The sequence below is a fragment of the Solea solea genome, chromosome 17, assembly GCF_958295425.1.
Source record: "Solea solea chromosome 17, fSolSol10.1, whole genome shotgun sequence".
Lineage (NCBI taxonomy): Eukaryota > Metazoa > Chordata > Actinopteri > Pleuronectiformes > Soleidae > Solea > Solea solea.
In genome coordinates, this window is record NC_081150.1 from 17,105,732 (window position 1) to 17,131,498 (window position 25,767).

Here is a 25,767-nt window from a genome sequence, read left to right on the forward strand (position 1 = left end):
CCAAAACTTCAAATGCATGCATTTAAATTGAGTAAGAACCCAAATCAAATAAAAACAAATAAAAAGTGCAACAATACAAAGTGAGTAAGTAATAGGAAGAATGTAAGACTAACCCTTTGATTGAAAGAAATATGAATAAATGTCTGTTAACAACTGTAATTAGCACCACTATTATGATTGTTTTACACAGTTAAACTAATACTGCTGCTATAATTGTACGCTAATGCTTTTCATGTTATTTTTATCGCCATAATTGTGTGAAATATGTTTTCTGGTTGATCTGCTTCGTACACTACTGTACCACTCTTTGAAGTTTCTTCCATTTTTGTCCCCCGTTTAACGTCCAGTCTATTAAATTTAGGTTAAATAATCTAAATTTGACAGGGATTGAAGATAAATAATTATTATACTTAAGTTCTTTAAGTGTACAATCATTTATATCGGGGGCTGTGTCAGCTGTTGCTATCAGAAATGTACAGGAAACGCAATTTGTTCAAGCATGCGCTAAGTGTAGCTACTTCCTGTTTCTGCTATTGTTTAATGACAGATGTAGTTGCCACCTGCCATAAAATGAAATAAGAAACCCTAAACACTAACCCCTAAAATGTATTAATTTCATGACAAAAATTTTTAACATTATTTTATTAAAAATCCTCAAAACTGGCGTTAATTGTTTTGAAGGGAAGTAGCCTGTTTGAGTCGGCCATTTTGGAGCACCAGTTTTCACAGTAGCCCAATAGTAGTAGTAGTTTAGATGCTACATAGCTACAACATGTAATTTAACGAATAGATGTTGCTAAACTTTACATGTTGTACCGTTTAAGAGTGTTTTTGGAAGTTTTTTCTTACCTGAACCGAGGGTTTAAGACCAAGGACATGTGCAGAATGCAAATCCTATGGAGGCAAAGTGTGATTTGTGAGTTTACATTTAAAATCAATGTCAAATTCACTGGGGTTCTAAACCTGTCTAGGATCTAAACTGCCCTGATAAGAACATACGACTGCTTTTAGGAGCAGTCACTGAAAATCCTCATTTTGAACATCACATATGAGAGGAATTATGGGTAAAACAAATAAAAGTCCTGCAATTCTCTTCTCAATTCGAATGTCCTTGTAATTTACCAGGTGTGACTTTAGTATCGACTGCGCAGTTATTTTTATAATCTGCAGTGTAACACAACACAGTGCTGAGAAAGCAAGTGCCCATTTTCTTACTGCGTAGCTCTCTCTCAGTCTGCCTGCTTGGTGTCCTCACAGCGTATGTCGCCCTCTAGTGGAGACAACGATACATTACAGGAGGCCTGATTTGTTTTGGTTTTTTTTTTGTCCCCACAGGTTTTTCTCATCACTACTTGCTGCCCTCGTGAGAGTCCGATAGGATGTTAATGATGATGATGATGATGAAGAAGAAGGGGCTGAAGCCTCTGACCGTGGTTGCTCTGCTTCTGGTCTCAGTCAGCGGTGTCGTCCCTCCATCCAAGGACGATCTGATACGTATGTTTTCACTGCAACAGAACGAAAGATAGTCGCTTTAAATTAAAAAAAAAAGTGAAAACAATTTAAAAAATATATAATTCTGTCTTTGTTGGGGTTTTTTTTAAATGTAAAATTTAACATAAAAGGTTGACTCAGTGTAAGATTATGGATTATTAGATTATATCAGATCTCAAACTGTTAAATAAAGTACAAAATTGGGATAGATAGCATAATATAGAAGCAAAGAAAGAATATAAAGTATAAAAAAAAAAACATATTCAGTACAACATTTATGAAAATAAAATACATGAAAAAATTAAGCAGCAGAGGATTATTGCACTTTATCGTGCTGCCGAAGCAGGAAAATTGTCTTTGGTCGCACCATACAACAAATTGAGAGCATTAAATATCAAACAATATACAAGTAAAATGAAAATTTTATCAGTATTAGTTGAAATGTTGAGAATTAATGCAGAAAAATTACATATTATGCTATTATCATTATTATTGAGACTAGCTATTGTTTCTTTAACCTGGTGTTGGAAACGTTACATGCATTTTTGCTTATTATGTTGCTGTGAGAGCAGAACTTAAAATTAAAGTAAAGTAAATTAATAAAGTATGTTTTTAAATGTTTCGCTTATAATTATACTATTTTTGCAATAAGAAAGGGACCACTTTTGACTAATCATGGCACCAAAACTGAAAGCTTCAGATGCTGTGAACGTGTATATTTATATTAGTTTTTTTCTTTGCAGAGATCTCTCTTCAGGGAGGGAAATATCTGAATAAACAGATTGAAAACGCCATAAACGGCGTGCAGGAGATGAAGAGTGTGATGGAGAAATCCACCGAGGACCATCAGAGGTTCCTGGACACGCTGGAGAAAACCAAGCATCAGAAAGAAGTATGTGATTGAATTAATTTTAAGTATTTTCATTTTAGCTGATGAATATAGATTTTTTTTTTCCACTATATTAACACACAGCAATGATGACTAATGTCTTAACGCTGTCTTGACACCAGGAGGCGCTGCGTACGGCTCAGGAGATGGAGACCAAGCTGGAACAGGAGGAGGAGGTTTGTAACGAGACCATGAAGACTCTGTGGGAGGAGTGTAAACCCTGTCTGAAGAACACCTGTGTCAAATATTACTCCAGAACATGCAGCACTGGGTCAGGACTGGTGGGACGACAGGTGACACACAATAATACAAATTAGTATAAATATCACCTATAAATCTTTAAAATTAAATCTTAAAAAAAGGGGATTGAAATGAAAGTCACTGTGTTGACCTGCAGCTGGAGGACGTGCTGAACAGAACGTCTCCGATCTCCATCTGGATCAACGGTGAGAAGATAGACGTGTTGGAGCAGGAGGGACGGAGACAGAACAGAGAGTTTAAGAACCTGGAGGACAAATACACGGTGATGGCTGATGGTGTGGACAGCATATTTTCAGACAGCATGAAGGTACTGGTTACCTGGTGATTACACAGATTCAACTCTAGTGCTGTTAACTATTGCATAAAAATATGCTGATTGAGAATTCAGAATTTCTTTCCTTTCTTTTCTCTTTGAATTTTATTTTGTCTATTAATAATGAACCAAACTTTAAATATCAAGGTGAGATCTGGATCATTAGCTCTGTCCCTGTGGCCTTCGTGTGTCTCACAGGTTGCCGACCACGTCCACTACAACCCTCCAGTCTTCTACATTCCCAGGTTCTTTGGATCGTACATTCGCCACCGCAGAAGCATCCGCTCCGTTTTCCAGAACCCATTCCACGGCTTCCAGAGTTTGTTCGCCCCCATGATGGGAATGGGCCGGAATTTCTTCGGATCAATGGATTCCATGATGGACACTGACCTTATTCCTGATGAGGGTACGTCGTCCAGTACGGTGTGCAAACAGTGCAATCTGGTGGTGTTCGGGTTGAAACTGCAGAGAAGTGTTATTAAAAAGATTCTCTGTTGCTGGTGAAGAATGAAATAGAGACTTCTGCCAGTTGACAAAAGAGGTCAATCAGCACATGAGCGGTCAAGATGGAGAATGACCCAGAACACTGAATAAAGCCAAACACTTATTCCTAAGGACTGCCCCACATTTGGGGCGTGGTCTTTGATCAGTGGATGAAAATTGTGTATTTGTTTGTTTGTTTTTTTCAGACAGCAACGTGAACGAGGACGTGGTGATCACCAAACCCTTTGGCAACGGCAGGATGACGTGCAGAGAGATCCGCCGCAACTCCGCCGGCTGCCTCAAGTTCCGCGACGAGTGTCAGAAGTGCAAAGACATTCAACATATTGGTGAGAAACTTCTCTGCCTCCATCCCCACCAGCAAATATTCACTCACATGACCTCTATGATGATGATGTCATGATGATGATGTTGACAGACTGCTCTGGGAAGAAGCCCCTGGAGGGCCCACTGAAGGAAGAGCTGGAGGACGCGCTGGCCTTGGCCGAGCGTTTCACTCAGCAGTACAACGGCCTCCTGAAGAAGTTTGAGGAGCAGATGTTCAACACGTCCTCCATCCTGGACCTGTTCAACAAGCAGTTCGGCTGGGTGTCATCTCTGGCCAACAGCACTGACAGCGACGACAGCATCTTCCATGTGCTGACGGTATGCAGAGTTGTTTTTGTTCCAGTCAAATCTCAACACTGTAAATTTGACCTGTGATGGCCAGAGAGAAGTGATTTAGAACTCCAAACCTTCCTCCATGTGCTGCAGGTGACCTGCAAGGACTCCGAGCACAAACCCGACGAGGAGAAGGCGATGGAGGAGGAGTCCGAAGAAACCGACGTGTCCGTGAAGCTCTTTGATTCCTCCGTGATGAACATCACGGTGCCGGGCGACATTCCCTGGAGCGACCCCAAGTTCTCTGAGGTGGTGGCACAGGAAGCCCTGGACCGCTACAAGGAAACGGCCGTGTGAGTGTCAGACATTAAAATTCAATATTGGTTTAATATAACCCTAACCCTTCTGAGAGTAAGAATATTTGATCATATTTATATGGTAAATTTAAGAAACTGACACTGTGTATATGCTGATTTAAGCTAATCAGCTGAACCAACGCTCATTTTAATCACAGTAAAATAGTTTTATGTTTTAGAGTTTTTTCTTTCTTCTTATAATTTCTGTCAGGCTGTACACCGAAACGCTGTCCTCCACAGGCAACAAATGTTTCTGTCCACAGTTCAAAAAGTTCTCCTACAAAGTATTTTCTTGATAATGATTTTAGAATCTTACAATTTACTCTTTCCCTTTATGCTTCCTTGTTATCTTTTTGTGGTTCATTCCTTCATCACTTCACCCAATGTGTAAAAACATACTAAAAATATTAAAAACTGGACACCTTATAACAAAATAATCTCAGTATACTTGTTTCCTGGTCCAGTGTGTTCAATGCAGAGGATTAGCTTGTTTTAACTGGTAATGCTACTTTTAGTTTTGAATTTTAAAGTACAAGTCGGATATTACTTTCTCCCAAATCCTGCTAATCTGTGGATAAATACGATGTGGAGTAAGAAAGGACATTAAATCTTCTGACTCACTGTTTCATTTCTGTTTCTTGCAGCGTGGTCAAATAACTTCACAGTGTGGATTCGTCAAGGCAAGCACACCTGAAACCCCCGACGATAAAAACACACGCAGACGAAGCCGACCAACTGGTCCTCCCTAAAGTCCTGCTTTCTGCAAACGACACAGTTTAACCTCAGATGTTTGTATTTTTTCTGTCAGAGCTCTTTGTCCTGCTGTAAGAAAAGATATTTAGTAGATTACTTGTACCTCTATCGTAAGGCCTTACACTAAATCATATGTGAGCTGGTCTTTGCTAAGACAGGCCGCGGCACTTAAATGAGTCACGCAAGATTGCGATAAATGAAAAAAAAAAGAAAATTCATCAGCCTTTCTAATGTAGATTCAACTATAATTGTCTGTACAGCTCAATGTATTAATTGTTGCTATAAAAGAGATAATTCAGTGACTTTAATGACCCGACGCACTTCTCTACAGATCTCCGATCACCATCTGAGTTGGTTCAAGTGGTTGCTGGAGTTAAAATCACTGATGAGCAACGTTAAATCTTTGTATTTGAGAGTTAAAATACAAGTTGATAATTCAGAATGGCTTTTAACCCCCTCTGTAAAGCTGCATAGCAATTAAGCAATAAAGACATTTCATAAAACCTGCTCAAACTACTCTTTGCTGTCGTTTTTCCTGAATGGTCTCTGTTGTACAATGCATGTTAAAATAAGTAAACTCTTAGAATTATACACCTACTACTAAAAAAAGGTACTATTGCATTACATAGTATGTCATAAAATTGTTGAGAATGAATGCTCTGACATAAAATCAGTGTTTATGCAGAAGATTCACTCCTATTTACTCAAAACCCCCAAATAATACATGTTATTGTTGGAAATGTTGGTTCCCATCCTGAACCCATGTAAACAAAGTCATTGAGGAGAGCCGTGTTTAAAATATTGTGCCGTCTTTATTTTTGTGTAAAAATCACACAGCTGCTAGTTGATTCTGCAGAGATACAGTACATCCATGCAGTTAAACATCTAGGATCCCACAGCCAAAGAGAAGGAATTAAATAGAATATTCTTTCGCTGTTAGTCAGCAATTAATGCAAATTTACATGAGTCCAAAAGTGTGTATCATATACAATATACAACACAGATCTGGGAGCAAATAGCATTCAAAATCCCATCAAAGACTTTGTTAGCGATTGCTTCTGCCTGCCTGGATTGCCATTTGGGTTTAGGGAGGAGGAGGAGGAAGCTATTGTGCTAGCAAACATAAATTAATCCCACGTGAAGGTGTTTAATAGGGTTTTAAATGGTATTAGTTCCAGGTCGTGAAACAATATAATGCACGCACACACAAACACACACACACCACAAACATCATCGTCCGCAACAGCAGAAAAAAAAGAGAAGGCGAGCCTTGATACAACAAGGAAGAGAGTCGGCCACTGTGGAAACCTGAACGCCAGTTGGGTGGGGGTGGGGAGTAAGGCCTTAGAAGAAGAAAGATTCTTCACCAACACACATAAAGCTCCAGGGACAAACATTTACAATAATAATAATAATAATACTAATAAAAAAATGTACCACACAAGACAAGATATTTCAGGGTACTGGCACAAAAACCGTACAGTTTCCAGGTTGTACTGAAGAAATAAAACTCGAGTGGTTCTGTTTTTTCATCTTAAAGCATCTTTTTCTTTAAATACACGTGAAAGACAAGAAAAAAAGAACATGCAGGTTAAAAGAAAGCAGAGGAGGGACGTAACAAATAAAAGTACAATGAAATGGGGGGGGGGGGATTAGTTTCAAAGTGCTGTCGGGGCATTCAGGTGTCCCACTTTGTCAACTGGTCTCCATCTGTCTGTAGTCTCGTTAGGCTTCATTTTTGCAGGGGAAATCATTCCGATAAAAACACTGATCAGGTGTTTATTTCCGTCTGCAGCGGGGGAAGAGAAGAGGGAGGTGGACAAACAAACACACAACAGATCACAAATGTACAGTAGATGGTGTTTTTGGAAGATCTATGATACAAAAAGAAAACAAATCAGAGTCTACTGCTCACACAGCTAGAGTAGAGTTGGTCTGTGGAGATACTGGATCATTTTGCCCTTACTTGCATAGTGCCAACAGTTACATTTTCAAATCAGCATCACATCTGGATCAGCAACACAGTTCTTCATATTATGCCGTAAAACAACAACAAAACCCCCCCCCAAAAAAACTTCACGTGAATGTCGTGCTGCGACTAAAACGTTTTCCCGTCCACATGAATTTTAAGAGTGAAAATAACTTCAGGAATCAAGGAACACAAGGTTTACAAAAAAAAAAGAAAGACTGAAATGTGGAGCCACAGAAGTGGTGAAGAAAAAAAACCAGTATGAAGATAAGGAAGTTGCAACAGTGCACGTAGAGGTGAGAGAGAGAGAGAGGAAAAAAGTGATGTTCAGTCATTTGGCATTAAAGTTAAACCATTCAGTCACATCAAACACTGGGACACGACGGAGAGAACAGAGGATTAAGCATACGTTCATGTCATACCTTCACAAACAGAAATGTTTTGGAGTGCACTAAGAAGAAGAAGAAGAAGGATGTGGGCTGAATTCATGTCACAGGATGAGTAAAAAAACAAAAATAACAACGCCTTCACCATGATGATTTAGCCACTAAAGGCCGCACAATAACACACGCATAAAAAAACGTCCTGTCCAGAGGCAGACCAGTATGTTTTATGTGGAGACCAACCACACCAACGTCCAGTCAAGAAAAAAAACGCCAATTTCTTTCCATTACTCACTGTTCTGGCAAGATTTCTTTTCCTTCAGCCTCTAAAAATGAGCTTTTCACGTGTCTATGACCCATTTTTAATCATTTCTGTTTTTAAATATTGGAGCCGGTGACACACAGGAGTCAAATAAAATTGTCTTTGATGTTTTAAGAGTTACGTTTTCAGTGGTTTTAGTACAGTTATAAACACACTCAAGACCTCATCCAACAGCTAAAACCCACAAAATGTTCCTTTTTAGAATTGTTGGGACTGTTTTGGGTGGATTCAACACATTTCATTGCTGAGCTTTAGAGAGAGCCAGGCAAGCTGTTCCTCCCTGTTTCCAGTCTTTAAGCAAAGCCAGGTTAATTGGAGATTTAACATCGGTAGAATTTAATATCAGAATTGTAATTGGTGTGGCTGTTCTCGAGGAGAGAGCAAACATACTGACGCTATCCTCAAGTCACAAAACAGGAACACAAATACACAAAGACACACACACATACACACACAAATGCATACACTCCACCTCTCTTCTTCAGTCACTCAGAGATTTAAGTGATCAGACACCAGCATTTGCAGCGCCGAGTCCGTGTCTCCGAACTGTTTCTCAGTTCGCCGCCGTCCTCACCTTCACCTCTCTTCAGAGAAGATTGAAAAGTGCCAGTTTGTAAAAACCCCCGCCTGCTCGCTCGCTCCCGTCACCACCTCCTCCTCCACCTCCTCCCTCCTGGTTAAGACTGTGCTCTCACGTCCTACTGGCTTGTGATTGACAAGTGTGTGTGTGTGTGTGTGTGCGCCGCGGCAGGTTTGGAGTCTCCAGGGAAAGCAGAGGTGACAGAAGGAAGGGGAGGAAGAAGTTGAGGATGGCAGGGGCTGTGGGGGGGAGTCACACAGTCTTGCTTCCGGAAGATGTTTTCCATCTAAAGATGTGAGAATGGTCTGAGCTGCTCCAGCTGGACTTCCAGAGATATCCTCTCCTCAAGCAGGTCCTGTAAGGAAAAATAAATAGGTGTTGTGAGCAAAAATGATATGTTTTGTTTGAACAGAGAGCAGAAACCGTGACAGTGTACGTCCTCCATACCTTCAACTGTTGCTGTAATTCACTGTTAAGTCGTGCCAATACTGTGTTTGTCTCCTTGTTTCTTCTGATTGAAGCTTGAATTGATTTCTTGTCCTTTCCTACCGACCTGAAGACACAAAAGTACACACAAACAAAACTTATTATTAGGATTGTCCTGATAGTATTGTCAGGCATTTTGTTTTTTTAAATTGGAGATTGGCAATAACCCTGATTATTAGTGATTATTTATTTTATATTCAGTCTGTAATTGGTCATATTTGTTATACAACGTCACTCCTGTCCGCAAACACACTCATACACACTTGTGGGGACACTCGTTGCTATTACTCATCAGTGTTTGTGGAGATTAAGAATGTAAATGCTTGTATAGAAGTCATATTTTCACCATTTTGGATGCAGTTTAATGACATTTTGCACACAAAGCAAAGCAGGAGTCTGTTCTTTCCCTTTAAGCTTCAGTCAGGGATATTTTTACAAACATATTTACTGACAGTGACTATTTTTTAATGACGCACTATGCAGCTGTTGTATAGACAAATTAAATTAAAAGTAAATCAGAGGCCATAAAAGCTAATTAAACAACCATGCTTAATTAGAATTTATAAAAAGGTCTTCCAGAGTTTTATTTCCTACCGGGGAATGGAGGGCTGAGTGGACAGAACAGCAGCTATGACGTTGGATTTCTGCGGGCCGTGTTGCTCGTCCTCCGGCCGCAGCTCGTCTTCAGATTTCAACCTCCGGCGCACAGGTTTGGGAGGAGGAGCTAGAGGACCAGACGAACCTTTGACCTGAAGGAGGAAAGAAAACACAAATAGATTATTATGAGCGGTTAAGAAAACTGAAGTCTGGCCGAGTCTGGTTCTGCCAGAGATTTCTTTTCTCTCCACTGTGAAATGTGGGGTTTTCCCTCCTCTCTATAATATTGTCATGTTTATACACATACATATACACACATATATATATATACACACATATATATATATATATATATATACACATACATACACATATATATACACACATACATACATACATACATACACACACACACATACATATATACACATATATACACACACACATATATATACACATATATACACACACACATACATATATACACATATATACACGCATATATATATATAAACATACATATACGTATATTAGAATATAAGGTCCACAATGAATAAAACACATAACTGACTGCTGCCAGTAGGTGGCGCATTAACATACGGTATATGAAAGTGAGGAGAATAACTGCATACAACTTACATTTTCTTTGCCACACTGACAATTCTGTTCACATCCATTTACTTACAAAAGTGGCACTATAAAATAAAATGCACTATAACTTTAATGTATGACATCACAGTTGATTTTACCAGAGACACTAGAGTTCTCAGCAACTGTTACATACCGAGTTGACAGTAGCTGAGGCCCTCTCGTCTACTTGGCCATCACTCTTCACAGTTCTTAAAGGGCCGGCACCTTCTGGTGCCTTTTCCACCTGTAGATGCAAAAAAAAAACATTTCCAAATACAGCAACATTTCAAACTCTGAAACAAAGGGAAAAAAGACAATGTACGCTCCTATTTTTTAACTTATCACATTATTGGAATCACTGAAGGAGGCACACTCATGTACAAATCTAAAAACAAAACAAAAACAGTTTAAACACTACCACATGTTAACAGTAGTGTAAAAAACATACCTGTCCTGCCTCACTGTGTTTGTCGACCTCCGGGAGGCTGGAAGGCTGTTCGGAAGCGGCAAACGCCTGAAACTGACTGAAGTCTGCAAAATTAGGCTGCTGAGGAATCTGCTGAGGTGAGGTGGTGGCGGTGAGAGCCGTCCCGCCTCCTGGTACCGTCTCCGCCTCCACACGATGTCCAGTGTGCGGTGCCGATGTCTGTGGAGGGTATCACGGAGCACTTTTATATACTAGATACAAACATGATAATAACAATAATGATAATAACGTATCAGATCTGTGTGTTTATTAGCGTCTGACGGACCTGTGTTGGTAGAGGTCGTGGAGGTACAGCAGGAGGGAACGCTATCGTCGACGGTTGCGTTTGTCCCGTGGTCGACGCAGCAGCGAAGGTGCGGTTCATGTCCAGAGACGAGGAGCGAGAGTGGGAGGGGTGGGGGCGAGGGGGAGGAGGAGGAGGGGCTACAACCTTCAGAGCTTCCGGAGACGCACCTGACTGGGACCTGAACACAAACGTTTGGTAAAATTATGAATTAGACTCAAAATATTACACATACCGACTGAAGCCAGAAGCGAGTGAGATGATTTACTGACAAATAAATAGAAAATTGTACGTGTAATTAGTCATTTAAGCTCTAAAACATGACCAAAGGAAAAAGTCAATCTAAAAAAGGTGGTACAAACTGACCTTTGTCTTGTGATTGGCTCCTGGTCTGATGTGTACGAGTCTGAACTGCTATAACCATCACCTCCAAGGAGACAAAAAAACACTTGGTAAACCACACAAACAAAGATATAACAACATTACATTAGAATTTGATATGACGTTGGGCTTTATTACTACCTGACACAATATCTTCTTAAATATCTTCTTTCTGTTTAATTTAGCTTCCTAAGAAACAAATTAGTGTGCACTGCTGCTACTGTCTGTTTACTCACCTACAGTGTTGGCGGCTACAAACTTGATGGAAGCAGGTAGTTTGGCTTCCTCGGACAGTTCTGGAGGTTTGGCCAGCAGAGGACTCGTGGGGTGGTTGTGGTCTATCGTAAAGAGACAAAACAGGGGGAAAAGTCAGCTGTACAGCACACGTGTGTTTTCATGATGACACTTGTCGGTGAGGCCTATTTTCTCACCACTGCCTGTTCTCTTCAGCTCCATCTCCTGCATGTGGATTTTACTGGGCGTCATCCTGATGGGAACTGGGTGGACGATGGCTGTGTCCTGAGGGACGGACGGAGAGAAGGAGACGGGAATTAAGGCGTGTGGGGGAAAAAAGGATATTAACCAGTTTCGCTGAGACAATTGATTTGCATCAACATACAGTATATTATCAGTTTAACTGTTGCCTCCATGTACACCACTTTCATTGACATTTCATTGCGATACCGAAGCACAGTTTTATAGCTCTATAACACAGTTTTTATAATGTAAAAAGGGGTCTATAAAAAGGTGACAGCATCTGTAATTGCGAGTGAGTTCGTTGGTTGCTGCTCCTGCGTGGACGGCAGTAAGTACACTTACTCTGCACTGTGACTCTGTACTTCAATAAAAACCTAAAACTACATGGATAAAACTAGCCTCTTGTTTTCCCTACATTCATTCAGCAGTGTGAATGCAGATGATTATTCATAACTTGCACAAGTGAGCAGCAAAAATTACAAATTGAGATACAAAAATGATAATTATTAGACATTTATTAAGCCATTTTGATCACTAACACTGCTGAAAAAGAGTTCTAGTGGGGAAACACTGCAGCCACAAACACAAAATATTCTTAATTACCTAAAATAATTGTACATTTTACATCCACTTAGGAAAACACCCGTCTCATCATATTTCCTAAAACTGCAGATCATGGATTTTGCTCATCCAAAGTACGAGGTAAAATACGTGGAGGAGGTTTTTATGGTGTTTTTTTTTTTCCCAATCAACGTTTTGGAATGAATTACAGAGCACCGAAAAAAACAAAGTGATCTGAAAAGATGCACACACGTGCAATCGTGGTCGCCAATACTGCACTTTTCAAATTAAAAATGCGGAGCCAATTCTTGTCGTGGGGAGAGCGACGAGACAAAAACGTTATTTCACCAAGTGCATCCGAGTGTTTTGGCTGTGAATCGCAAAGCACAATAATTAAAGCGATGGCCGCGCATGGAAACATTACGTGGAAATAACACAATTGTGATTGTTGGATATCATTGTAGAGGTGGGGGGGAAAAATGTGATGTCCAAACAGAAGCTTAGCCAGCCAAATCACATGCTGTCCGCTGCTGACGCAGCAGACGGCAGGACATCATGCACAGAGAGACAGACAGAAAGAGACAGATGGAGATAGATAGAGAGAGAGAGAGGGAGAGAGAGAGAGAGAATATGCAGAGAGATCCAGAGAGGGTTAATATCTGTCCATTATTGGTGAAACCATGCGTTACTAAGTGATTGACTTACAGGGTCAGCTGGTGCAATGTTAGAGTCAAATTGGGTCAGAGTTTGTGAGCTGGAGGAGCGCTCGCTAAACGTCTCCCACTGCTGCAGGAGACAGACAGACAGACAAGACAGTGAGAAAAACAACATGTCAGTCAGCCAAGTGAAGTGCAGTGACATCACACATTTACATCATCAATAGGAGCCGCCGCCGCCGCCTGTACGCGTGATGCCGCACGTGGCGACATCACGGCGTCACAGACGCGGCTGACTTTCACACAGAACCACCACAGTCCAGAAAGTAAGAGAAGAGCCGGTGAATTATCGGTAATTGTGTTTGATGATGAAGAGGATGAAGAGGGAATTGATTCATGATGGATGGAAGGAGAAAAAAAAAATTGCAACGTGGCCCATTTCACCCGAAATAATTACTTTGGGGGTGAATTGAAATGCAAAAACACAGCAAAAGCAAACAGTGGGCGTGACGAGTATCGTGTGTGTGTGTGTTGCGGTGCAGTTAGTGATCGTGTCTGTGTGGTGGAACCTCATTGCTCTGGTTCATCTCGGGCCAGGCCTGGTTGAGTGAAGGCATGGAGGGCGATTTGTTGGGGGTGACCTCCACCGGAGAGCCCGAGTATCCCACATCTGCAGCTTGCTCTGGGACTTCTGTGTAGGAAACATTGGATACAGGCTAGATTAACTCTTGAGTCTTTTATTAATAAGTTATCTGATGTTTCAGCTGTTTAAATGTGAATATATTCCGGTTTATTTGCTCCATCTAACAAAGAAATCATTAACTGAATCATTTTGGTTCATGGAGAAAACAAGACATCCGAGAACATCATCGCTCCCAGGTTTGGTAAACACCAATCCACATTTTTCAACATTTTCTGACATTTTACGGACCAAATAAGTACTCGATGATTCAAGAAATTGAATTTATGTTTCAAAAATGCGTCAGTTCAGGCTACAGAAGAAACACGATGGCCCAAGATGACAGCCTCTGTTGGTTAGACCATTGCCTAAAGAACAAAGTTTTTTCTAAATGATTTCTTCTTCTTCTAAGCCACTGTACACCTGAACAAATGGATGTATGTGAAGTATATTCAATTTCTGCTAATAAACCCTCCTAAAAGTTACACAGTGGAACTTTAAATACTATTACACAGTGAACACTGAACTGTAGATCGGCTCTAAAAAAGCATTTTGTAAATCATTTGTAAGAAAAAGGTCGAATTAACATTTTCCAAATCATTCAGCCTAGTACAACGGGGAAAAATGTATTTTGACGACCAAATAAAGCCCAAGGTTCCAAAAAGAAAACCTCCCTTTGCTGAACCGCTGCCGTCTAATTTAAGTTATAGGAGTAGTTTCACTAATTCTGAATTAGCTTTTATGCCAGGAGCTCAAAGAGGGGGGATGATACGTCTCCCGTGTCTGAAGCGAAACACAAAGCTGCCAGTAAAGTACGTGATTACCTTTACTGAGAACAAAGTGGGGAAAGCGCTTCCTCTAAAAAAAAACAAAAAAAAAAACTCCTACCAACTCGAATCAAAAGGGTATGACTGATTCGTTTGAAAGCTTAAGTGTAAAATGATATGCCGCGATTATGTGCTGGATTATTCCTTTAATGGGCTTTGTGGCTTTTCCTCGACGACTGACGTGAAGTACTGACGTGCTGTGATCGAACTCTTCTTACCTTTTCATGCGACAGTTGTTGAAAACCAATGCTTGATTTATGTGCATTTAAAGATTAAAAACTGAGGTGGCACAGAAAACACATCTGCAACGCTTGCATAATCAAAGAAGGCTGAGGCACACGTCGACTATTTTGTTTCTGAGAAATGAAATGAATGAATTCCTGGAGCTGCTGATTCAGTTGCACCAGCATCTGCTCTGATTATCTGCCGTTTCACTGAAGGTGAATACTGATAACTCTTGTTTTTGAAAGGACAACAACATAAAGAGCACTGACACAGCAATGACAAGCAAACTCTGCAGATATTACACTTATATAAACCTGAGACCTCCTCATTTAGTCTGTTTTAGACTTTTATGAACAATATGCTATGCTGCTTAGTGACAGATGGCAAAATGGCAGCAGCGTACACAAAGTAGCTCTGTAAAAGTCCTGTTAAACGAATGAAATACAACTGACAAGAAACACATTTTCCACACTGCAGTGCTGCCACAACGGATTTTGTGAGGTGGAGAAATTAAGGGAGGGAGTGAAAAGAGTATGTGTGTGTGTGTGTGTGTGTGTGTGTGTGTGTGTGTGTGCGTGTGTGTGTGTGCGTGTGTGTGTGTGTGTGTTTACCTGCTGAGTCATCCAGGTCAATCAGCTTTGGCATCAGACTTTCAGGCAGCTTCTCAGGAAGGTCATAGCCATTCTTCCTGGCTACGACCAGGTGAAAGGCGGCGCAGAACTCATCCAGGGTCAGCGCCCCATCTTTATCGAAATCCGACAGCTCCCTTCAAACACACAGTACACACCGGTGAGTCGGCGGTTCTGACAAACGTGCCATAAATATGAAGCTGCGGCAAAGAGCCGATTCAAAATGGTCAGAATCTGCCTTTTCTGCAGCTGAAATGATTTAGAGGACGCTATAACGAGTGCTGCACTTCCAGTATATATATATATATATATATATATATATATATATATATATATATATATATATACATATATACATATATACACACATATATATATACACACATATATATATATACACATATATGTGTATATATATATATATATATATACACATATATGTATATATATGTATATGTAAAAATAACTTAACCAAGTGCACTTTTTGCAACTCCTACTGCCCTATGGTGTAGCAATGGAGCAAAAACACCAAGTCAAACATCTCTCATGTTATAATAAAAAGCGTCATAAACAAATTTGGTTCATTATTAAACTGTGGAAGGACAAATGACACTAGACCACGGACACTAGCGGTTAAGGCTCGCTCCTGTGCAAACAAGCCAATACAAATGGTGACATGAGCTGACAAGTTGTTGTTTTTGATGCTGTGTTTAACTGTATAATTATCCAGGAACATTTTCTTCAGTCAGTCGATTGGCACCGTTTGTCCCTCCCCCCCAGTTTCATATCACACATAAGAGAGAACTGCAAATTCAGAATAAGGTTCAAGGACAAGTAGATCAGTCGCACATTCCGACAGTGAAACATGCAGGAAATCCCCCACTGCGCTCAACTGAATAAAATAATGAAGCAACCGGTGCAGTGGACAGAACCAAATCACAGGCAAAATTTGTGAAGTCAACACATCTTCAATGTCATTTCCTTTTTACATATACGGACAAGTGACAACTCACCAAATATGTGACAGCTCTAAAATTGGTAGTTTTGATTTGGTGAAGAATTCTTTTGCTGCTGAACCTGCGAACACAGAGAGGATTCAATCAGTTTGTGTTTTACATAAGTTTAAAATGATGCGAAATGTATGCGTTGTATGTGTTTTCCTACCAGGTATAAAGCCGGTGAGGTCTGGCTGGATGGTTTTAAACTGGTTAATATAATACTGCCGTTGCTCATCCGTGATCTTCCACGGGTCGTCGTAGCCGCTGGACTGTCGCTGGATCTCGTTGGTCGTCGCCGCGGAGGCCACCGTTCGTATCGTTGTGCTTTCCTGTGGGGAAACCACAGGACATGGAACAATTAGGGAAACAGCCCCCATTAAAAATGAATATGTCACTTAAAAAGATGCATGAGGCGGATTAGGATACTCTGTTTATCTTATTGAAGAGTAGCCTTTTCAGAGGCTGGAATTACTATAATCCAGTACAAATTTAACGTTTCTTGATTTCCTTGAGCAATGTCACACATCTAGTTTGGCTGCGCTGGCAGATAAAGCACCACTGTGGTTTGTAGGATATCTCATGTTACCAGTGTCTGACGGAAGAGGTTGGTGCTGTTTACAATCGCGATAAGAAAGCATTTTGCAATATGGTGCACACATTTGTTCATTCACTGCTAAATGGTATTTAATTTCTGCTTCCATTATCACCCGTAAGTCACTCGTGTGTCCTGGAATTTAAGCTAAGGAATAGTCAAAAGATGGACATGGCTGTTTTATTTTGAATAATCAAAGTAAAATCCCAGGCATATTTTACCATAACAGCATAATTTGAAAGAAAAGAGCCGGTTTGCTTTACGACAGAGCAAACTTTTATAAACAGTTTTGTGGAAAAACCTGTGTTACGTTTATCTTAGGACACAAATCTGTGGAGGGGGACAAAACACCAGGCTACCTGGACTGACGAGGGATGCATTGCTGGGACTGTGCTGGATGGTGGGGTGTCTGCTGTGAAACTGACCCAGCTTTCCTGACCCGGTGGAGGGGGCGAGTGTGACGACCACATGCCATCACCGGGCACTGGACCTGCAACTGCGGGGAGTTAAAAATTTAAGCCACAATCCATGCAAAACAAAAATACACAAACTCTCAAGAGTTATTAGGAAAGTTCTCTCCGTTAATCAATTCAACATTTTGTCTACAAAAAGGTCAAGAATTGGTGAGAATGCCAGCATAAATTGCCCAAAGCCCAAAGAGAACCAATTTGTGTGATTTGACATTTCGGAAACTGGAGTGAGGTAATGCTTGGCATTTTGTGCTTGGAAAATATGATTTGTTGTTCAAAAACACAAGATCAAAAATACAAGATAATAATGGTAATATGTTTTCCAAAAGTAGGGCACAGGTCATATGATTTCTTATTTCATCCCAAACTTTATTATTCTTAATTATTATTATTATTAGTGGTAGTAGTAGTATAAGTATATACAAGCTGCAACAGAAACACTCGTGGCAATGTTTGTGCCATGTCACTCTGTTTTTTTTTGATTATGGAACCATTTGCTATAGTCAAACCCTGAAGCTTCTTTGCGTCAGCCACAGGAAAATAATCGCAGCAGGACAGTGTTGGTGGAACTCAGGATGTTACCTGTTTGTGGTTCTCTGAACTGCTGCCACACGACTCCAGTTGCGGCCACCACCGCCTGTCGGTCTGCGTTTCCTCCGCTGTGCTGTCGTTTGTGTTTCCTCCAGGAGGGAGGGGAGGTTGGGGGGGACTGGTGAGGGGAGACCACCGGGGACGTTGGCTCGGGCTATTAACAAGAAATACAATCAGAATGCGTATCCATCTCTCGCGCGGCAGAAACAAGCGCAGAGCACCGCCAGCGACACCGCCGCTACCACAAGATCTCAATCTTGAACATGTCACACCGAGGCAAGAGAGAGCAGATAAATGCCACTTCATATGCTGTTTACCAAACACAGATCAAATCTGAGCAAGAGATCTAAATTACTGTCAGGCAACATGCTGCTGGTTTCAGCAATGAACACTTATACCGAACATACACCGGAACAAAACACAGGAAACACATCAGTTCTCATGCAGCAGATCTCTAATAACGACTGCCTGCAGCTGTAGCAGGAAGCAAAAATATGTGCGCAATAAACCGACAAAGATACATAAACATTAAAGTCCACATTTAATGGCGAAAACACGGTTTAAAAAAACCTAAACACAACCGTTACCATCCTTTTATTGTCATATACATGTTGGACTTTTTATAGTAAAAGGAGATATATATATATATATATATATATATATATATATATATATATATATGTAAAGATATTGAGAGAGTCGTGCTTACATAATGATAGTTTAACGACATACCTGTGACTCTATGCTGGGTGCCAGGGGCTGGATGACTTCATGGACAGGAAGTGAGGCAGAAGTTGGGGGACCTTTCTTGTTCTGAAGTCCCCTGGCTGGAGGCGGAGGTATTACTGCGGTGGCAGAAGCTGGATACAAACCCTGGCCGTCTGGGTCCTGGTACAGAGCCGCGTGCCTCGCCTCCGCCTCGTTCTTCCCCACAACGAACCTGGGCAGCGGGAGGTCCTTGACTGGCGAGACAGGGATGCAGTCGCAGGATTAGATTATAATCAACAAGTTAATTTCATGAATTATCCTTTGCATCAGTCTGTAATGTTTAATGGATTTCAGGAGTTACTTTTTTACTCTTTACAGTATTGTGTTCCATTTCCTTTATACTTTTCCCAGAATGCCTAGAGAAACATTAACTTGTTGCAGTCAGCTGTGGGTTTTTTTTCTTACTGTGAATTTCTACAGAGCTGCTAAATAATTATTAAGTACTTTTTGTTCTGCCACAGGTGTCTGCAAAAGTATTGTTACAGGCTGGTACTTTTTCTTTTTTTTTTCTTTTCTATGCATGTATGACAAATTATCTTCTATAAAGTTGAGGATATTATATTTTGTAAAACAAATCATAACATGAACTCAAAAACGCATGTTTCCTGATTAAACTCACTGTCAGTAGAAATAATGTGTGTTGGATTCTCATAATTATTTATAATCTAAGTTGCACGAGGCAGATTAGGATACGACCAAGTTTAAAGCCTAAAAACTCACATTATATTTTATGCAAACTCACAACTGACACTGGGTTAATACAAGCAAAGAGTTAACTGGTAAAGGACAAGCTTGTGAACTGGCCGGAAGTGAACTGAAAGAGCCACTGCATTGTGGTGGAAAACCGACCTGCAGCAGAAAACACAGAAGCAATTTGTGCAGTTTACTGTCTTCTAGAAAGCAAACTTAATCAATACTAAAACGTATTTACACCATTTTACCTGTTTATCTGTGAAAGCATTCACTTGCGAAACGCTATAGTGCTTTGTCACATGATGACAGAAGAGGCTTCAGGCTTGGAAATAAAACAACATCACTGAGTCTACCATCGTCTACTACTGAGCAAATTTCAACTTTAAAAAGAGAAAGGTGTTCAAAGTTGAAACATCTAATAACCACCACCGTCTACATATATATATGTACATGTCCATTTTGTTATCAGGAAGTGGCCGGTCGAGTCTCAGTGGTTCCTTTTTTCAAGATCAAATTATGAAACTGTGTCTGCAACTTCATGTTGCAACATTATACCCCAACAAGTAAGCTCATGCAGTGGGAAGTCACACCAAAGGCAAACAGGAAACGCAGTTTTCCAGTTAACCCCTCGAGCATTTCCACGACAATCTTTATTTAGTTAAGACATGGAAACTGGTTGAAACGACTTTTTATGTGAAGCACACGAAAAACAAGAGTTAAACAAAGCGCTTCAGGTGTTTTTATTAAGATTACCCAAGATGAGCTTGGTTACAAGCTTCTGAAACACCTTTCAAGTAACTCATTGTAATGCACGAGTCTGTACTGTGTACAATGATTGACCCGTCCAAAATAAAATATTACCATAAACAAACACAACATTCATCCCAGAAAAGTGGTTAATTTAAATATTTTATTAGTGAAAAATCAAATCGCTTGATAAACATGTTGTGTTTTGTAAAATCTATTTAAGTTTCAACATTTGTCTCTTCCTTCTTTCGTCCCATAGCCGCCTCAAAGTTGAAGAAGTTATCATTTTTAAATTAAAAACTAAACCGTAAAAAGCAACAAAAAGATGAGAACGCCCTGATCTGGTGGCACTTGCCAGAGAACACGGTGTGCTGTTATGCAACAGTGTTTTTGGGGGGTTGAGTTTGTAACACTGGAGCCTCACACCGAGAAGTTTTTAGCAAGGCCTTCCTTTGTGGAGTCTGCATGTTCTCCCTGTGTCTGTGCTGAGATTTCCGGCTTCCCCCTCAACAGTTCAAAGATACGGACAAAGGAGTGAGCTTAATTGGGGGATCTAAATTGACTGTGGGCGTGAATGCGATTGGTTCCAGATTCCCCCGTGAACCCTGAGCAGCGTAGATACTGGGAAGATTTGCGAACTCACCCGAGTTGAGGCTTTCCACCCTCAGGGGCAGCCCCGACTGAGCGATGGCTATGAGCTTGAGAGCGATGTAGAACTGGCTCCTTCCAAAGTGACCCAGCCGAGTGGCTCCACACAGTTCAGTGATCTACACACAAGGACAGGAAGGAACTGTTAACATTGTTTTTCGCCTGAAACACTGATATGAACCACTGCTGATAAAGAGAAGAACAGGTCTTCACTCACACAATTCCTACAGTTGTATCTTACAATGTATAGGAGAGACACAAAAGAAGAAAACTGTTTCATCAGCACAATAAAGTTAAGTGTGTTTTGCTTATGCACACACATCCTGATGCATTCTGAAATACGGCTTCTGTTTTATGCATAAAAACAACACAAGACATTGTTCCTTTTACTCTTCTCATTGGCAACTGTTCAGTGGTTCTTAATTAATAAGATTGATGATCATATATTATGTAGTAACAGACTAAATGCTGAATAGGCTTCATGCAAGTTTTATACCGAGTAGTAGAACAGAAACTACAGTGTTTGAAATGTGTACAAAAACACTAAGGGAGGAGAAAAGGAAAGTGAATAATCCATACTGTGGTTAAACTAGAGTAAAAAACAACTCCTTAAGTGTGTGGCCTTCAGCACAATGACCCACAACAGACAGCTCACAGCTGACTGATTTCTTTCTTGCTGACGACAATAAACGTATTCTGAGTGTGTGTGCGTATAATGATACAAAGCACCAGTCACTTTTCTCAGCCTGTTACAACACAACATTGTAGTCATGTGCATCTCTCACAGGCCACAGCAGTGTACATTTCTGGAAGGAGTGGACAACAGCGGTGCCCAATTCTTCCACCACACTGCCGCTCTTGTTGACCTTGAAAATGATGCTGACTCACAAACTGCAAGTATTGGCCTGCTGAGCGAACCACAAGTCACCAGAATGGACCGTTGCCGTTTACCTGCCCATAACTCACAGCTGTCAGACAAATAGTTCAGGTCTAGATTAAGGCTGGCTGCACAATATATTGAAAATCCATGACCGTCAGTGATATAAACAGGCACAATATACACAATGCAACAGATATACATGCAAAGATATATCTATATATATCTATACATACATTGCAAAGATACCTTGCATTTTTATAAATGTCAATTATTTGTTGATTTTATCCTTTTCTGAAAAACAAAAAACAAAAAACCACACACTGTCAAACTTGGATCAACACATTTTACTCACCAGACAACAAGACTAAACCAGAAAAGACATTAACACTGTGTACTTCATCATTTGTTTTGTTTATTCTAATATTGTCATCACAATATACAACAATAACAACTATGATTAATCCCAGGGCCCTGTGGATGCTGTGCCAATGGCTCTGCATTTCCAACACGTCAGCGCAACCTTTAATGAAACACGGTAGCAGATGTTGGGGCGATAAAAGACAGGAAAGAGTGGGAAGCAGAAGGCTGCTAATGACATGTTTAGCTTTAGACTTTGTCTCTCTTCACATCATGTACATAAACACTCACTTGGAAAGCAAATATACTAAGTTCAACTACTTTAATTTGAGCCACATTTTTCACACTAGGGTCAACTATGTGACATGGCTGCCCACTCACTTTGGCAAAGCTAACATCAGGCAGAAGGTGTGTCTCTTCAGCTGTCAGACAGCAGGGGAGGTCTAGATAAATAGTGGTGTAACCACAACAAGAATAGTTTTTAGAGCTGCAACTAACTTTCGTAATCGATTAATCTGTCAAAACATGTTGATCAGTGATTGTAAAACCTGGAAATTGTGATGTTCTCAAATGTCTTGTTTTGTCCACAAACCAAAATGATTAACTTTTAATGATTTCTTTGTTATCCAGAGCAAAGAAATAAAAAAAATACTCGCATTTAAGAAGCTTAAACAAACGGAAATCTTGTTTTAATCATGAAAAAAGCTTCAAACCGATTAATCGATTATCAAAATAGTTGTTGATTCATTTAGTAATCTATTAATTGTTTCAGCTCTATTAGATTTATTGGAGTGTGTATGCATGTTAGTACATATTTACATTGTTATTATATGAGATTCAAAACAGTTCTGTCTAATGACGACAACTTCTTACAAATAATATTCACGCAGTGACACTGAATCTGCATTTCAGTACAACCTAGACAGAAAGACAGTAGCCGATGTTGATGAAGTTTAATGACCAGTGGCGTGCACAAGCATTTGGAGGGACAGGGACGAAAATTAAAAGGGCACCTACTGCACCGTACCCAATGACTGTCAGTGAGATACGTGGCATGACGTAGTATCAGTGTGACGACAAGAGACAACGGAGGACAATCCAGCAGGTTGTTTTATTTCTGCTTGTGTCGTTTGTCTCAACAAGGAGTCAAGCTTTGTATGTGATTAGACTGCGGGTGTTGAAGAAGCACTGGTCGCAAGGGAGTGACGTTTTTCTGTAACCCAAATCAGCTCACTGTCATGGGTCTAGCTCCACCCAAGGGAAGGGTACCAATTGGAAGGGCACCCATAGAAAACAGAGTTGCAAGCACATGTTATTGGGCACTGCATCACTTTTCTAGAAAGGCACTCCTTTAGAAACCTTTTTTAATTTATATATTGCTTTAGAGGCCACACACAGGCAGTAGGGCACTTCCTCGTGTTTTTACCACTATAGAGAGTAGTTTAGCGTGTGCCTTGTGACTCAAGAGGGCACTTTAGCGCGCAACATTTTTGTCCATTATGGCAAAAACGCCCCCCGCCCCTGTGCACGCCACAGTAAATGACAGGAAAGAGTGGGGAGTCATTAAAAGCAGGAGGCTGCTGATGACATGTTTAGCTTCATTTTGTCGCTCTTCAAATCATGTTCACAAATCCGCACTTGGTAAGGAGACATACCACCTCCTGGTGTTTATAAAGATGTAACTTTGAGCTACTAATGTTTACTATGTGACTTGGCTGCCCCCTCACTTAGGCTCAGGCTAACATTAGCCAAAAGAAGGTGTGTCTCTTGTGCTGCGTAGCATTGCTAACCACCAACGCGTACCACACCGTTACATTTGACTGACAGGTCAGTTCTGACAGCCGGGGAAGTTTGTAACATGACAATGAGCAGTGGCACGTTACGTAAAATGGCAACTTCGCAGCATAAAGACAGCGCTACATTAAAAATGTGGCACTCGCTAATGCTAGCTTACCTGCAGGACAACTTCGCTGGGTAACTGGGCCGCCCGGAAAAGGTCAAGAACTCTCCCGTTTGATGCCACTTTTTTGGTGTTGTCCGTGTCGCAGTACACGAACAAATCCGAGTAGTATTTCTGCTCGATATCAGTCAGAGTTAGGCTCTCCATGGTAGCAACAATCCGACCTGAGAAGCGGACTCGTTGGGTGTTGATTAGCCCTTAGCCAATGGCTGGGGAAGGATCCCAAAAAATGGGCGAGACTTCAGGATCCCAACTTAGCTAAGCGTTAGCGCACTAGCTAACGGAGAGGTTAGCAGGAGTAATAATGCTCACAACGCGCAAAAGTCGACCTGCTGTCGCTTGATATCGCGCTCTGTGAAAGTCTCAAACAGTGTCTGATGATTAAGAGAGCCGTTCCCCACTTCACAAATCAAACAAGGAACGTTTTCGTACAGTTAGTTAACTTGTTGGGCCATCCAAGCCAAACAGCCAACAGCTGGCTAGTTCAGCTAACAGCTACGTTGATTCAAAGTCAGTGGCACTGACGTGAAGCTAACTAGCGACTAGTCGCTTAGTCCCGGACGTCTACCGCGCTAATTTCGCGCTACACGGACTTCTTGCCGCTTCCAACCGCTACGGGACGGCGTCCCCGTGTTTCGTAGAAACTAATTCCTCTGCGACGCCGTTAGACGTAAAGTTTCAGGGTCTTTGGGTTCCTTCCTCTAGTAATCAAAGCCGCCATTCCTACAACCAGCGTCAACTCATTCAGAGGTAACGGAGGACTTCCAGCGCGAGTCTTCAAAATAAAAGACCCCCCCTTCGTGGGAAGAACAACTGTTTTTTTTAATTAGTTTTAGATGGAGTATTTGCCAGGTGCACGATTCAACTGGGTAATAATAAGTATTGTGTATATAGGATTTTGGATTTTATCAGTGAATTAGACCACTATTCTAAATGCATTATACGTGTATTGCAGCACGAGACGAACGTGACTTTATTTTGAAATACAATTATCGAAATGTCCGGCTTAATCACGTGTGACATTTTTCTAACTTGACGTCCCGCGACGTCACTAGGCTACCATCCGAGTCAGCGCGAGGCTGCTTAGTCCGGCAGGAACCCGGATGAGTACTTTCAAAATAAAGTCCACGAATTTGACATGATAGCCCACCCTACATAACAAAATAAAATTCAAGAGAGAGAATTGGAACAGACTCATGGTCAGACATAGGCCTTTCTCGTGACAGATATTTTGACATGCCACGTGTGTAAATTATAACATTAATTAGGCCCTTGAGTTATTTTGTCTGTTATTTACTTACTGATAGTACATGTCAACACGTTTTTGTAATGCAATTTTGTATATTTTCTTACTGGAAAGAGTTGAAATTCCTGGGATGACTGACAAATGTAAACTTCTACATAGAGGCAGAAAACAAGCATATGAGAGCACTCATTTTTTCCATATATGGAGCAGCAGCAAGGTGTCACCAGGAAGTCAGATGAGCTTCCATGGTGCCTTCAGATGATGTTGGAAATTTGGCACACGGCAAACACCCACGGATAATAAAACAAAATAAAAACCGTATGTTTTCACTAGTTAGTGAAATTAATTAGTCCTGCAGTGGGGAAATTCACAACTTACGTTACGCTAAGCACACTAAGTACACGTGGGAAGTATTGAAATGACGGCGAACTTTCCATTAGACTTATACATTAACATATTCATTTACATTAAAGTACTCCAT

The 25,767-nt window shown here is 40.7% G+C and overlaps 2 protein-coding genes across 3 annotated transcripts in view; one reads left to right on the forward strand and one right to left on the reverse strand.

Annotated features, from left to right (window-relative positions):
• The window catches only part of clu (clusterin), an 8,653-nt gene extending 2,982 nt beyond the window's left edge, over nucleotides 1–5,671 (forward strand). Inside the window, exons 2-10 of the mRNA XM_058612643.1 lie at nucleotides 1,336–1,494; nucleotides 2,235–2,383; nucleotides 2,503–2,673; nucleotides 2,778–2,948; nucleotides 3,153–3,360; nucleotides 3,644–3,784; nucleotides 3,874–4,100; nucleotides 4,209–4,408; nucleotides 5,056–5,671. Of these exons, the coding sequence (XP_058468626.1) occupies nucleotides 1,380–1,494; nucleotides 2,235–2,383; nucleotides 2,503–2,673; nucleotides 2,778–2,948; nucleotides 3,153–3,360; nucleotides 3,644–3,784; nucleotides 3,874–4,100; nucleotides 4,209–4,408; nucleotides 5,056–5,068 (1,395 nt within the window). The 5' untranslated portion in view covers nucleotides 1,336–1,379 and the 3' untranslated portion in view covers nucleotides 5,069–5,671. The remainder of the gene's footprint in view (nucleotides 1–1,335; nucleotides 1,495–2,234; nucleotides 2,384–2,502; nucleotides 2,674–2,777; nucleotides 2,949–3,152; nucleotides 3,361–3,643; nucleotides 3,785–3,873; nucleotides 4,101–4,208; nucleotides 4,409–5,055) is intronic.
• A 285-nt stretch (nucleotides 5,672–5,956) lies between these two features.
• Nucleotides 5,957–24,775, reverse strand: reps1 (RALBP1 associated Eps domain containing 1). 2 transcript variants are annotated; one of them, XM_058613110.1, is made up of 19 exons: nucleotides 24,035–24,775; nucleotides 20,839–20,962; nucleotides 18,720–18,949; nucleotides 17,979–18,141; nucleotides 17,286–17,422; nucleotides 16,501–16,663; nucleotides 16,350–16,413; nucleotides 15,319–15,473; nucleotides 13,546–13,667; nucleotides 13,026–13,106; nucleotides 11,714–11,801; nucleotides 11,519–11,620; nucleotides 11,268–11,328; nucleotides 10,884–11,082; nucleotides 10,580–10,777; nucleotides 10,286–10,375; nucleotides 9,499–9,653; nucleotides 8,866–8,971; nucleotides 5,957–8,773 (listed from the first exon to the last, which is right to left on the reverse strand). In XM_058613110.1, the coding sequence occupies exons 1-19, from the start codon at nucleotides 24,185–24,187 to the stop codon at nucleotides 8,705–8,707; spliced, it is 2,460 nt and encodes an 819-aa protein (XP_058469093.1). In that variant the 5' UTR covers nucleotides 24,188–24,775; the 3' UTR covers nucleotides 5,957–8,704. The 2 variants fall into 2 exon arrangements, with proteins under 2 accessions (XP_058469093.1, XP_058469094.1); XM_058613111.1 differs by lacking the exon at nucleotides 13,026–13,106.
• Nucleotides 24,776–25,767: the final 992 nt, after the last annotated feature.